General features: G+C 46.0%; 1 protein-coding gene across 3 annotated transcripts in view; it reads right to left on the reverse strand.

Moving 5' to 3' along the window:
* The window catches only part of USP35 (ubiquitin specific peptidase 35), a 31,286-nt gene that overhangs the window by 9,711 nt on the left and 6,735 nt on the right, over positions 1 to 14,840 (reverse strand). The window contains exons 1-5 of one of the 3 annotated variants that reach the window (XM_063326492.1): positions 9,724 to 10,051; positions 8,734 to 9,430; positions 7,462 to 7,597; positions 2,441 to 2,570; positions 808 to 909 (exon numbers count right to left, since the gene is read on the reverse strand). In XM_063326492.1, coding sequence (XP_063182562.1) covers positions 808 to 909; positions 2,441 to 2,570; positions 7,462 to 7,597; positions 8,734 to 9,415 — 1,050 coding nt within the window. In that variant the 5' untranslated portion in view covers positions 9,416 to 9,430; positions 9,724 to 10,051. Of the gene's footprint in view, positions 1 to 807; positions 910 to 2,440; positions 2,571 to 7,461; positions 7,598 to 8,733; positions 9,431 to 9,723; positions 10,052 to 14,840 lie in introns of those variants that run through there. The other 2 variants (XM_063326483.1, XM_063326473.1) reach the window with 2 other exon arrangements.

Below are 14,840 nucleotides of genomic sequence, written 5' to 3' on the forward strand. Positions count from 1 at the left end.
TGGTAGGTTAGGTTTCACCCGGGCTCCTTTTACAACGCAGTTCAGCACATGGCCGTACAAATGGCTCAGCACAAGGGAGAGTGGCTGGGAGAAGCAAGTGGTCTAAGAGCAAGAGCAGGGAAGAGGGGAACCTCCTCTCCCACCTGCAGCGTTGGCAAACACCAGGTTAAAACAACTGCAAGAGCAATACAGCCATTGCTGATGAGACCCTCAGCGTGGCTCAACAGGACATCCAATATATTTGCATTAACTGCATCCTCGACCGGAGGGCTTTGGAGTTGAGAGAGGACCATGTCCCCATGCACTTGCCCATAGAGATGACTCCTCCAGCTGGCAGAGCACTGCAGAAAAAAAGCGGAGCATGCACACATTGCACACACCTCAAATCTGGAAGGGCCAAGCCCCACCCAACTTTATAGTGATTTATCCCCACAGATGAGCCATCCAGCTGATAAGCCTCAAGAGAAACGGGAGGAACCATCAGAGGAGAAAGCAAAGCCTCCCTTCTCCTCTGCACCCTTCTCTCTGACATAGCATGGCTGCTCTGTCTGTGCCAACCAACTCCTTTTAGGCTCAGGACTTGCCTCCATATCACCAGCTCCGTGGTGCCCAAAAAGCTGTTGGGGCTGCCAGGACAGGCTGCAAGAGGACGGACAGGTTTGGGTTTACAGCACTCAGTGAAATCAAGCAGATGAAGGAAATATCCCCCGATATCTCGGCACCTTAGGCTCCCTCCCATCCATGTTGCCCAATGGCGTGGTTACAGTCAGGGTGATGCCCTCATCCGAGTGCCAGGCACAGCCTTACCAAGTGAAATGCCTCGTGGGAGTGCTGGAAGCTCAGCAGCATGTACTGCAGGACGGACAAAGCCCCCTCTCTCACGATGGGGTACAGCAATTTGGAGAAGACCTGGTGAGGGAGAAAAAAAAAAAAAAAAACAAAAAACAAACGAGAAGTCAGGATGGCACCACAACACGCATGAGAAGAAGCCAACAGGAGAGAGGCACTGGGCATCTACCACGGCTACTGGTCTGTCCCTACTCCACACTAGATGTCAAAGCAAGCAGCCTACAGCCAGTCCTCCAGGGTCATCTCTTGTCCAGAGCATGGCCTCAGGGCATCCTAAAAATACCGTGTGGGTGATCCTCACTTTTTCAGGCCTGTGCAACGCCTGGCACAGCGAGGTGCAGAGCTCTGTAACACCGCTGCGCCTCAATACCTCCTGATGGACGAGGCTGTGCAAGCACAGAGCGATGCTAGACTTTCCAAAACGTGCCTCTTATTGTGTGACATTTGCAACTTTATCACCAACCTTTCAGGAGAAGAGATAGAGAGCAAAGGCCCTTTTCAAAGGCTAAGTAATGATGTTTATCCTACTTTACAGAAAATGGCATGTTTGGCAATGCCCTCTACCCCTTTCAGACCATACTTCCGAGAGTCTCCAAGAATCGCATGTTATTTTAAGGGCTGTGTCCCTTTCCTATGCATTAACAACAAAAGGTAAGATAAAGAAAAGCCAGAGATGCTTGGCTACTCTCCCATTGCTCAATGCATGTGGGGGATCACAGGGATAAATGCAGTTATTGATAATGTCCCGATACTGATAATTACAGTATTGGTAGCTTCTACAGTGACATCCACTGGAGGCTCAGGCAGGTGTTATCCCCGTCTTATGAAGGAGTGAACAGCAGGATCACAGCATGGAAAATGTTTTTGAAGTGGCAACCAACTTCAGCATTTGGCCACATAGAATCATCGAACCATAGAATCATTTAGGTTGGAAAAGACCCTTGGCATCATCAAGTCCAACCATCAACCCCACTCTACAAAGTTCTCCCCTACACCATATTCCCTAACACCACATGGTTTTCAGAGAGCAGAAAGTACTCGCTGCCGAAACAGGTGATGGCAATGGCAGAGGGGACTTTATCTATACTAGTAAATGAACTATGGCCAGGGCACCGGCTTTAAACCTGACCTGTGACTGTGTAGACTGTTAACATGCTCACTGGTATGTATTTTGCCCATGCCAACCAGCACTGATCCAGGCACAGTTGAAGGAGAGCATGTCACATTCCCAAAGGCAGGTTGAACAAGAGTCTATAGTTTGGTAAGAAAACTGGCCGGCTTGAAAATCCTCGGCCTGTTTTATTTCATAACCTTTACGACATCAGTACCTCTGCAAACCAAGACCTAAAGAACTGCAGGTTGTTCTGGAGAGCACCATTCCCAGTCGCAAAATGGCATCAGCCCACCACCCCATGCACAGCAATGCAGCATTTGCAGAGGGTGCAGGGGGCACAACGGTCCCATCAAAACCCCTTTTCTCTTTTCAGTACATCTCAGTTCACACCTCATCCTCATTCGGTTGAGAGGCAAGAAGATATCTCCAGTGCAAGAAGTCTGCTGTTCACATTCGTCTTTAAAAGAGCCCACTGACCTTTTCAATTTTCGAAAGAGTAACTTCAATCAAGATGCTGAACTTTTTCACTGCAGCCAAACCCTTCAGCAGAGCAATGATCCACTTGTCTATGTTCTTTCCCAGGGGCCACGACACCCAGTCGATCATCCTGAAATGAAATACAAACTCTTAAAGTAAATTTAATGCACATATCGTGAAACCCAAGCTCTGCTCTGGGTTAAACCTCCTCCAAATTTGTGTCCAGTCAGTGGGATGACCAAGTAAGAGGTGGGCTCCACATGAGGCATTTCACATGTTATTCAAAGCACACCAGAGCCTGAAGCTGAATTACCCCAATGTCATCAGCGCACTGTGGCTCATCAGAGGACCTGATCCAAATCCATAGAAGAAAGCGGGTGTTTCTTCCACTAATTTCAGTCAACTTGCGTTGGAGTTTTTAACACCAATATGGTGTTCTATATACCATAGCTCTGTTTTGTGGGTTTCCTAATATATCTTCCAGAGGAGACAGTAGAAGGACAACCTCTGTTTTCAAAGAATCATAAGGCGATCTAAAGGGGTAGTGATGGATATCTGTATCTGCATGAGGTGTTGACTGAGGTCTCTGCATTGTCGCTGTTAGAGAACAACTGATACTGGTATGATCTCTGCATTGTTACTGGTACGGAAAAAACGCTCAGATTCATAACTTTAAATTCTCTGTGTGGACCATGTCCAAAAACACATTAAAAAAACCCAGCCAAAAACTGGTAACTCTAATAGAAGCCAGATATTCCCGAATGTCACAGCTAACAAATTGCTTCTATAGCCACTCAACCAAAATGTTGTCATGTTTCTGCAAGTAGTAAGTACTTCACAGAAGTCACTCATAAAAAAAATAACCTCAGACTGCGTGATGACAGGTCCTTTCATTTTAAATTTAATGTTAAACAAAAATGGGAAGTAACTAAGGCCTGGGATCTCCAAGGGTCAAACTTTGCTTACCATTTCAGTACCTTTGATTTGAAGATATCCTAGATCTTCAGTCTCCCACCTCAGTCCAACTATCAGTCCCTTTTCCTTATCAGTCTGTGTCTTATGCAAAATACATGAAGGGAACACAGATAACTAACCACCACAAGGCAAAGCGCAGGAATAAGTGAAGTCTACACGGAACTGGACAAATAAAAGGCTAGCCAGTAAAGAAAGTTTGAAGGGCAGAATATGTTGGGATGTTGAGAAATACCAAAAGTCAAGCCAAGTTGGATAAGTAAGTAAATACCAAAAAAGCTTCCACAGACATTTGCATCAGAGGAGAATAAGGAAAGCCATGCAATCACTGTATACAGAGGATGTGATGGTGATTAAAGATATGATTCGGCCTCTAGATGTGACTTCCAAACTAAACACATCCTCTGCCTCTGTTTTCAGCAAGAGGAAGGAATTGATCAGGGTGACAAAGAGGGGGCAGATAAAAGATTCAAGAGTGGAAACGAGAGCAACAACAATTGATATGAAACTGAAACATGAAGAGCTCGTGAACTCTGAGCAAGAGAAGGTGGTGATTGCCATCATGTAAAATTAAACTCTGGTGAGTTTTAATGACTCTATTAACTTTGGCATGGTGCTTTACGTGGGAAGAATAGGAAGACGGTTCCTATAATGGAGACAGGCAATGAGGGGATACCTGGGACGAAGGGATCATAGAATCTTCATGGTTGGAAAGGACCTTTGAGATCATCGAGTCCAACCATACATACACAAAAAACCCCACCAACCTACAATCTCTGCCACTAGAGCATGCCCTGAAGCGCCAAATCTAGACGTTTCTTAAATACCTCTAGGGATGGTGACTCAACCACCTCCCTGGGCAGGCTGTTCCAGTGCTTGACCACTCTTGCAGTCAAGAAATTCTTCCTAATGTATAATCTAAACCTCCCCTGCTGCAGCTTCAGACCATTTCCTCTGGTCCTGTCATTATTCACCTGGGAGAAGAGGTCAGCACCCACCTCTCTAGCATGCACCAGGGGATTACCATAGATGCCAAAGTCATGTTTGTCACGATATATGAATTTCTAGTCAAAGGGCAGAAGCAGATCATATCTGACTGGCTGTCTGCGAGGAGGTTACAAGCAATGTTCTTCGGGATCTAATGATGGTAGCACAAACATCCTGAACATGGCTGTGAAATTTGTGATGATGCAAAGCTGGGAGGCATCATCAACACAAGAGGAGGATCAAGGTATCACGAGGAAGGCCCTGAGGCTTTGAAATGTAGAACGGGGAGGAAATACATCAATCCAAAATGCATGTAAGGCACAAGAAATGGATGCTACATGACAGTAATTCATCTGCTTGAAGACGACCAGCCAGACACCGGGTGACTATGAGTTCTCAGTGTAACAGTAGCCATGGGAAAGACCAGCACCATGCTGTGGTGCAAAAGAAAAGGTGTTTTCTATGTCAAAACAATGACCTCTCAAGCTGTTGTCTAAGGCCATGATGAACTGCACCTGGAACATGGCGCACAAACCTCATCATCCATGTCCAAGACAAATGAACTGAAGTGGGAGCAGGTGTTGAAAAAGCCTGTTAAGGTGGTCAGGGAAATGAAGAACTTTTCCTGCGAGAAAAGCTTAAAACAAGCCGGCTTGTGTAGCACAGCCACGGGGAAGCAGAAATGGAAAGGGGCTGCTCTGCCTGCATACATTGAAGGAATAAACACCAGGGAAGGCAAAGAGCTATTTACGATGGCATAAGAGCAGATGAACTATAAGATGGCCAGAAATATATGTAGGCTGACTATTAAAAGAGAGATTCGAACCATTAAAGCAACCCAACGGTGGAACAGCTATGAAAGAAGAGCACTGGGAGCAAAAGCCTTTCCTGCTTTGAGGAGTGTAGTTGAACATTCATGGAAGGGGTCTGTAATGTCAATGCCTATAAAGCAGGGAGATGGATCCAGAGATCACCCTATCCTCATTTACACGGGCATAAAATAACCTTTAAGCTATTTTTTACCAACATTAGTTGCTGTTACAGTCCTGCCTGCTGCCTGCCCGTGTTGCTACACGTAGGAAGAAATTACATTTTAAATCCACATTGCGCTTTCCACATTGCAAGATCCACAAATGTTTTGGAAGCCAAGGCCCTGCTTTTCCAAAGGAGCCATTGATTTGGTATGCTAAACTTTTAAAAGCTCAGATCCTGATTTCCAGAGGTAGCAAGTGCCTGCACTGCTGCGCGATGGCAGATGTCTTCTTCATCTGGACCTGGGCCCTTTGAAACAGATCCACCCCCAGGAAAAAAAAAAAAAATTAACACAACAAATCAGTGAGTACTTCTGAAATCGTGGATACACTCTAATAGAGTTTATCTGAAAAGAGACAAACTCTAAAAGAAATTTACTCTCTAAAAAAGATTGTGGTGTACATTTACACCACCAGGTGCCAGGCTTGCTTTTTTTTACCACTATTTGTTCTTTAAACACTTGATCAGAAGCTCCACCCCGCGCCCGGTTTAATCCCCTGCTACTAACTCCCAAACTCAGGCTTTGGAGGAAGAGAATTCTCCATGCGACCGGTTTGTCAGGGAGCAGAAGCTGAAAGATCCGTTCAACTTGTACATTTTCTTTGATTTTCTAGGCACGGAGCACACACTCATTGAACGGCCAACAGCCGCGCAGTTCCCTGGGGCACCGGTTTGCCATAAACACGCCGCCAAAACTTCCGCATTTCTCCTAAGTGCTCCTAATTACATTTTGCAGGCTCTGCTTAATGTTTGGCTAACTCTGAGTAATCATTTACTCATCCTTCTGCGTGACAAAGAATGTTTTGAAGAATGATGCAATTGATTTTGCAACCTCTATATTTAGACGCTGGTGCTTTTAGAGGATTTATCGCCTGGAGCTCGCAGCAGCAGGTTCCCAGAAGGAGAAAAAGATGGAGAAGCGGGTTAAGAACTGAACCGATAACTTCATTTTTTCTCTTGGGTTCCTCTGGACTCTGGGAAAACCATCACCTTCTCCAGCAAGTCAAAAAGAAGCAACCTCTTTCTGCATCCATAAAGTTCCCATTAGGAATAACGTGTGTTTCAGACATGTAACCTTATCAGGGGGCAGGACACAAATCCTGTAATAAGAAGAGGAAAAGAGATGTCTCCAGTGAAATCAAGTCACAGCAGCTCTCTTGGGTTGTGTGTGTGCTACTGCATGTGAACGTCACCCTTTTAAATGGAAAGCTCTAAGGCAAGCACGGGTTGAAGAAGCTCCTAAGCAGGTCTGGAGCAAGGCACTGGAGCACAGAAGAGCTGCAGGACTTGGACACAAGTGTGCAAGGACGATCTGGTGATGCCAAGGAGGGCACTGGCTCTGCAAAGACCAGGTCTACTATGTCAGGTAGTATTTCACCCACTACTCTTCATCATGCCTTGATGTCTCCATTGACTCTGCCTGCACAGAGGGCAGGGATAAACGTTGTACAGTACCAAGATCCAGACCAGCAGCATCCCATTCATCTGACAAGGTCAAGATGGGATCATTGAAACAGCTGGGCGTACCTCCCTCTCCAAGATTTTTAGCTGTGACTGGTGATTTAAGGTGATGTTCTTCCGAAGGGAGACGGGGATCAACATAAAATTCTGTAAAGGAAATCTTTGTGAAGAAAAGGCCCTCAACAGCTTCTGGAAAAAAATCAAAACTCTTCAAGATATTTTATGTTGAGCATCCCACAACACTACTTATTTCTAAGAAAAAATAAACCAACCAAATAATAATAATAATAAATAATAGTGGTAATAATTTTTATTATTACTATTATTTTATTAGTAATAATAAAATTAAAATAATAATAAATTAATAAATAAAACGTCTTTATTCTAGTTCTCTAGGCCCTCAGGGCTGGAAGGAAGGATCCAGAAATTCCCCTTTTCCCCACACACTCCTCACTAGACAGCACCAGCCAAACTGGTTGGGATAAAACCACGCAGAGGAACCGAGTGAAGCTTTGGGGCAGGTTTTTTTCCAAACTGAGAATGATGTTCACTATTGTAGCTTCTCCTACCTGCCAATGGCCGTCATCATTTGCACATCGGTGATGCTGTCATCGTTGGTTAGGTTTCTTATGACGCCATCCATGAGCTCCAGAGGGACAAATTGGACCACGCTGGCCAAGGCATTGGATGGTGCTTCCTGCTCCTCTGCAAGACATGGATGAGCGCCAGCAATGAAGATGTTAGTTGCCAGGAAAACCAGGCACATGAGGTCATTTCTTGTCTCTAAAAGCCAGATCATTGCTGCCTACGTAAATGGAGCCGATAGTCAGCTGGTGTAAATGAGCAATGTGGAGCTCGCATTTAGCTGTGCTAGGAGGACAATTCCCCAAATCCGAGTGTAGCACATAACGAGGTTGGATCGTAGCAGTTGGGCTGTTGCATAAAACCATATACAGCCCAAAGCACAAGAACGTTCTTGGCCCAACCTTGGGTCCCAAATTTCCTCTGTGAGCTCTTATACTAAGTACTGCAAATAATTGCAATGGGATGCAACTGCAGGTTTGCCTGCCTGGAGCGTCTTCCAAAGGGTGAGGCTTTCATACAGGGGCCACTGAAAAACCCATCTCGTTCTGGGCTTAGGAATAGCTGGAGCAGGAGCTCACCTGCTGGCAGAGAGTCCAGCCTTTCACGTCGCCAGTACCTCAAAAAATCTTCTGAGACCTTCTGTAATAATCTAAAGGCCCCAGAAGTTGGATAAACATTTTCTGTCCCATCTTAAGATACGACCACCCTCCAGAGAGATAGTAAGGCTTCCTACTTCTAGGTCAGTGAGAAATAACTCCTTAGCTTTACCCTAGGTTTCTGGTAAGAATCAGGTTGTGAGGTCCCATCAAGTCAGCCATAGAGAGCGACATTTCTAAAAGCTTTCAAGTCCCACTCTAACCTACTGCAGGTAAGTTGCTTTCCATTAAACCCAGCTGATGCTGGGAAGTGCTGAACAAACAAACTTTTGCTGCAAATATTTCAACCCAGTTAAGAACTCCTGGGTACAGACTCTGTATGGTTCCAGGGGATATTGTTTTCCTAGCTTAAAGCCCTGGGTAATTTTTAAGGACATTTGTTTATTATATTTCAGCTGTGCTGCATTTCTGGAGTTAGAATCCTAGAGTCATAGAATCTTCATGGTTGGAAAGGACCTTTGAGATCATCGAGTCCAACGAAACAACCTACAATGAGTTGATGAGAACCATGCAAGACATCAAACTAATAAAATTTGACTTCATCAGGGCCAACATTTACATTCTCAGCCTTTTTTTTTTTTCTCTTTTTTTTTTAATTACCTGTTGAAGAAATGATAGTGAACAGCTCCTTCAATGAGGGCAGGATGGCTGAAGTCTGAGTCCTCCAGATCCTCTGCAGCAGACCGCTCACTTTGTTTACCTGCTCCAAAAACTCCATGATGTCCTCTTCCCCCTCGGAGACGCACTGGAACTGCCCGATGCACCGTATCAGCTGCTGACAAAACAAGACCTGATGTTTGCCCGTGGGAATGCACTGAGGATGCTGGGTTAAGAGTTTGCTGATCTTCGCACACTGCTTGGGGCTGGGCCTCTCGCAGACTTTCCGGAGCACCTCAATCCTCAATAAGCTGAAGATGCTGTTTGCTGATGGGCTTTCCAAGACAAACTGCAGTCCTAACTGAATATAATCAAGTACATAATGGCTTCTCTTCCCCAGAGGTCCATAGCCTTCCTGAAGGAGACTCAGCAGGAAGCGGACATTGAAGAACTCCTCAAATTCCTCCGGGTGGTAGTGGCCGTAGACCTCCAAAACCTCTTTCCCTATCTCTCTTTTATACTTGGTGTCCCCCGTGAGATAAAGCTTGGTAGACAGCTCCAGCATGGACCAACATTGCTCGCTGTCCATGGGCTGCTTCGCTGCCTCAATGACGCGCCTCACAAGCCCTTGCTTCACATTGTTGGGGTATGAGGACATCACCACAGCTTCCAGTATCTTGTCCATCTCTGCTCCGAGCTGCTGAAAGAGAGGAACAGAGCAGCAGATTAGTTCAAGCAGGTTCTGCTGAGCTTTCACGCCCAGGTTGGCAAGGGAGGTCAAAGAAGCCAAGCTTGAGATCTGTGTTGGACCACTAGGAAGACGATAATTCTTGTGCCCTTTTCGTGGTGGCACTCGGAAAAGTTTCCACTCTGGCAAACTTTGACTGAGACTAAAGCCCACAAACTGAATGAATACACAAAAATACAGAACTTCTTCAGACTAATCACACATTTGAGTATTTTTATCTTATAAACAACCGACTGCAATCTTACAGTTGACCCTAGGAATGGATGAGCTCCCTCTCCTTGATGGGTTCAGCAACTCAAGATGGTGCCCCATGTTTCACAAAATCCAATCACCACTGGAGATAGCCTGCCACAGACCCACAGAGGGGCTGAGTGGGGAATTAGGGGAGCCAAGGTCTTCCACTCCACTGATGGTGTCAATCCACGTGTCCTCAAGAGGCAAAGATACCCCCAGTGCTTGTCTTTACATTCAGGGAAGGAGAGAAAAGCCCCAGGAAGAGATGGGATTGCAGCCTCTCTGTGCAATAGCAGAGGTGTACACGTGACATTTACGCGGTGCTGCCAACCACCCGGGCTGAGTGGTGCAGTCTTGGCTGCTCCCCAGGGACCTGCCGCATTTGTATGCAGGACCAAAGTGAGAAGGGAGAGAAACTGCAGAGTCAGGCAAAGTTTCCCATTCTTCACAGCCCAAATTCACCAGCAATAAAGCGTTAGAGGAGAAACTGCTTTAAAAAACCCTAAGGATTTCCCTGGAAGAGCTCAGAACATTTATAACCAGGTGTTGGATGCACTACTGCACAAGAAACCCCCTTACAGAGTGACAAAATTAGACAGCCAGGATTTCTTAAAACATATTACAGGGACTATGTAAAGGCTCACCCACAGCAGGTCCCCCCAGTGTGATGTGCTGCACAAATACACGTTTGGAGAACATCCCTTCCTGCCCATATCCTGAAACGATCCATGGGGGAGGGAGAAGGAAGGTACCGTCTTTGTTACCTAAACGAGGGATCAAGCCAGGAGAGATCCATCCATGCTCACATGTGTCTGACCAGAAGAATAATCACCAGCTTTCTGTTCCTCGGTTTCCTAATCTGTGAAATGAGGACAACGCACAGCAGTAATTCCTGGTGGGGTTGTTTGAAACTTCCTTTGTTAGCACTTGGAAAGCATTTGAAGTTTTTCAAATGGCTAGTGTTATATTAATGAAAGATATACACGCAGGTGGCACGTACCCCGAGTATGGTTTTCACAGATGACATCCAGAAGGGACCTCAGAGGATGCCATCCACGGACCATCCCATCCCTGGACTAAGCCCCTATATCTGAGCCAGAGAGTATCTTCTCTCCTGGTAGGCAGCTGCTTGCTGCTGGAGAAGGAAAACCCATGCCAGATACAAACCTCAAGCTCTGGCTCACAGCTGCTTGGTTGGGAAGCCTTCCCACTCAACCAAACATCACCTCTTCTCATCTTTGCTTCCTGCACAATCTCACTGGATGAGAACAACCCATGGTATATGCATGACCACCTTCCCATCCAGCAAAGACAGCAGCCTACGCTGCAATGGCTCTCCAGGCACCACCTTGGCCTTTCTGTCTCCTGTCTGTTGACTTATACGGTCCTCTGCTCATGTGCTGGATTTATTTTTTCCCATCAAGCATCACTGCTGCCTTCTCTGCAACAAGCTATGGCAGAGCTAATGCTCCTCATCACATTGTTTTCACAGGATAGAAGACATAAGCAGGACCCTTGAGGGACCAGCCTGCATTAAACCAGTAACAAATGAGGACAAGGTGAGAGGAGAGAATAAAAGCCCCCAAGTAATGTCTTTTCACCTCAAACAGAAACTAAATTACCACAGTGACAGCAAAGGCTAAAAGCCAACATGGAGAGCCGATGGGGCTTGCAGACAGACCAGGAACAGTTGTCACAGAATCACAGAATGACAGGGGTTGGAAGGGACCTCTGGAGATCATCCAGTCCAACCCCCTGCCAGAGCAGGGCCACCCAGAGCAGGTTGCACAGGAACGTGTCCAGGGGGTTTGAAATGTCTCCAGAGATGGAGACTGTCCTAGCTGTAGCTCAGTAGTCACTTTGGCCAGACTGGCACAGACCTGAAGTCAAGCTGGTATCCCCTTCCCCTCCTCTCTGCAGCTTCACAGCCTGCACCCTGACACCCTGGACACGTGGCAGATAGATAATGGGCCAGGAGGAGACAGGAGGATCTACAGCGCTCACTGGTTTTGTCTCACTGTTACTTGGTTTCCTCCCTGGAGCAATCCATGTTAAGCCCGGCAGAGCAGCGTGGAAGCACCACACAGGCAGGATGGTCAAAAAAGGGCTACAGACCTTTTAGATCTAACCCCATAAATCACCACAGACCACAGCACACTGGTGCTGTGGTGTTGGGTGGCCCCGCTGTCCCTCTTGGGGGTGATGGTTGCCCACTGCTGTCCCCTGTATGACTGGGCTTCTACCTACTTTAGCATTGCCAAGCTTCACCCATATTTTCAATGTAAAGAGTCTGCTTCCACCTGAATTTTGAGATAAACTTGCAGCTGCTGAAACAGCTTGGTTCTTTCTCAGGCTGATCACAGACAGGGACGTGAGGATGGGTCACCCGAGTTTTGCTGCCTGGAGTGCAACTAAGTCTCATCTGACATAGCACGGTGAGGACAAGGCTGAAACAACCTCCCTCCATAGTCAACAGACAGACAAATCCCATTGGAGAGTATCTAAGGATTGTAAAGACAAACCATTTTCCTCTTTAGGAAATGTCATAATGTCTCATATTGACATTAGGACCTCGAAGACACACAGGGAGAGCCACCTGAGTTGACCTTGTGGTGGAGGGTCCATGCTCTCCTCACCAACAAAGGACTTTCCAGTACAAGGTTGGGCTTTAGGTAATACAGTCCCACCTACACCTTTCCAACTACCCTGGTGTCAGCAGGAGGGGACAAACAAGCCCACGTTTCTGTTGTGTAGCGGGGTACACCAAGCTGCTCCCTGGGTGTGGGCCAGACAAAGTCAGGATGGAGGATGCTAGCCAGGGAGCCCCTAAAAAGGAGGCATTTGTAATATATATTACAATCTTAGAACTATATTAAAACAACATTCTAGTTGCTTTGTAATACGTAATAATAAATATTACAGTCTTAAAACTACACTAGGAGAACACGCTATACTAAAAGATTATTCACACGTCAAAGGTTAGGAATCAAGATGGCTAATTCAACCCCAGCACAGCTCCAGATGCTTTCAGAGAGATATTATTTAAAGGATCTCATGTTAGCTTGCTTTATTTTTTTTCCCCCCAGGACCTGCCTGGAGAATGAATCAGGGTTTGCAGCGGAGGAGACCGTTGTCTGTAAGATCATTGTCTCATTTGTTGTAGAAATTGGAAGTGTGTCATAAATAACCCAGGGAACTGCAGAAGAGGGAAGGCCAGTTTCATTGCTGGGCAGCCGAATGCTGCCTTGGAGATCTGGTCCCTGGCACTCCGCTGTTTAATACTGAAATAAAAAGACTAAACATTCAGATAATCAGGCTTCTATAATGAGTGCTCCTGAAGTAGAACAACCTGTCTGCACTTCGTCTTCCTCACTGGCAATAATAACTCACAGAAAGTTGGGAGGATCAGCTCACTCCTGCTTGTAAAGAGAACCGAGTTCCTGCAGCACATGAGGATGCTGTAGAAGGTCAAAGTGTTAATTATTAATCTGAAGAGCTGCTTTGAGGTTCCCATCTGTTATGTAGCTCACATAAAACAGAAAGTACACAAAATGAGCTTTGCAGTGAAAAAGAAATAATCCCATGACATGGCAAAACTGTTCTGCTTCCCTGGTGAACGACTGGCAGGAGCAACGTGGGTAAAATCACAGGATCAGGAGAGAAGGGACCTTGGGAGGTCTCCAGACTAACCCCCCCACAAAGAGGAAATCAAACCAAGCTGCTCAGGGCTTTGTGCATTCAGGTCTTGAAAACATCTCAGGATGGAGATCATCCTGGGCAACCTGCCCCAGTGCCTGATTAGCTCCTAGTGGGCAGTTTTTCCTTATTTCCAGTTGGAAATTCTTGTTTCAATTGATGTCTGTTTTTTCTCATTCTCCTGACGTGGCTCCAGCTCTTGAATAACCTCTTTGTAGGCACTGGGAGCTGCCATCAGTCAGTCTCCAGCCTTCACCAGTGCAAGGGGTTAGTCCATCCCAGGTGAATCCATGCCAGGTGAGCCCCTCCCAGGTGAGTCCATCCCAGGTGAGTCTATCCCAGGTACAGGACTTGGCATTTGTCCTTGCTGAATTCCACGAGGTTCATGTCAGCCCCAGCCTGTCCTGGTCCCCCTGTATGGCAGCCCTGCCCTCACGCATATTGACTATTCCCCCAAGTTTGGCATCACTCACAGATCTGATGAGGTGAATTTCATCTCCTTCTCCAGGCTGTCAATAAAAATATTAAAAAGGAAATGTCCCAGGATAGTTCCAGCCAGTTTTCTACCCAGTTAGCAGCCCACCCATCTAGACTGCAGTTTCTGTTGTGTCTTTGATACAAGGAGGCTGTGGGACGTCATCTTAAAAGCCCTATTGAAGTCAAAGCAGACAACATCCATGACTCTCCCCTCCTCCACAGATCTATCAGTCCATCCTTAAAGGCCATCACTTAAGTCAAGCATGTTTTACCCTCGGTAAAATAATGCTGGTCATTCCCAGTCACCTCCTCCTTCGTGTGCCCAGACACAGTTTCCAAGGCAATGTGCTCTAAAGCCACAAATAAAATGAAGTATCTCACCAACATCTGCAACAGGCGTTGCTTACCATGAGATGTGTCCCTGCGAGGACAGATACCCAACCACGCTCTAGAAACCAGAGAGGGAAAAGAAATATAAGGAAAGAGCAGCATTGACCAGCTTAGCTTCACTCGCCAAACTGAGTAAACCGCAAAAAAAAAAAACAACCCAAAACCAATCTCAGGATGAAAAGTCACCTTGGGCTTTGCTTGGGTCTAATCTTCATAATCTGTACTGTTCAGAGGTGTCCTAATATTTCCCTTCTGCCTGTGTTTTTTCTTTAATTAGGATTCATTTCAATTGAAGTCTATCCAATTACTTCTAAATCAATTCGTTCCCCTATCCCTGCCAGCAGCAGATTTCCAGTAAACGCTCCTTCGTATTTTTTGCAGAACGCAGTATCAGTTCCTACAGCCCAGATCCTACAAAGCTCTGAAAAAACAGATCTGAGATGTACCTTTAGGAAATCTTGGTAATAAATTCAGCACATTTCCTACAATGGCGTCCTATATAGTTTGATAAATACCACTAAAGGAGGAAAAAAATCCCGCCGTGCAAACATAGACTGATAAATAA

The sequence above is a fragment of the Chroicocephalus ridibundus genome, chromosome 1, assembly GCF_963924245.1.
Source record: "Chroicocephalus ridibundus chromosome 1, bChrRid1.1, whole genome shotgun sequence".
In the NCBI taxonomy this organism is placed as follows: domain Eukaryota; kingdom Metazoa; phylum Chordata; class Aves; order Charadriiformes; family Laridae; genus Chroicocephalus; species Chroicocephalus ridibundus.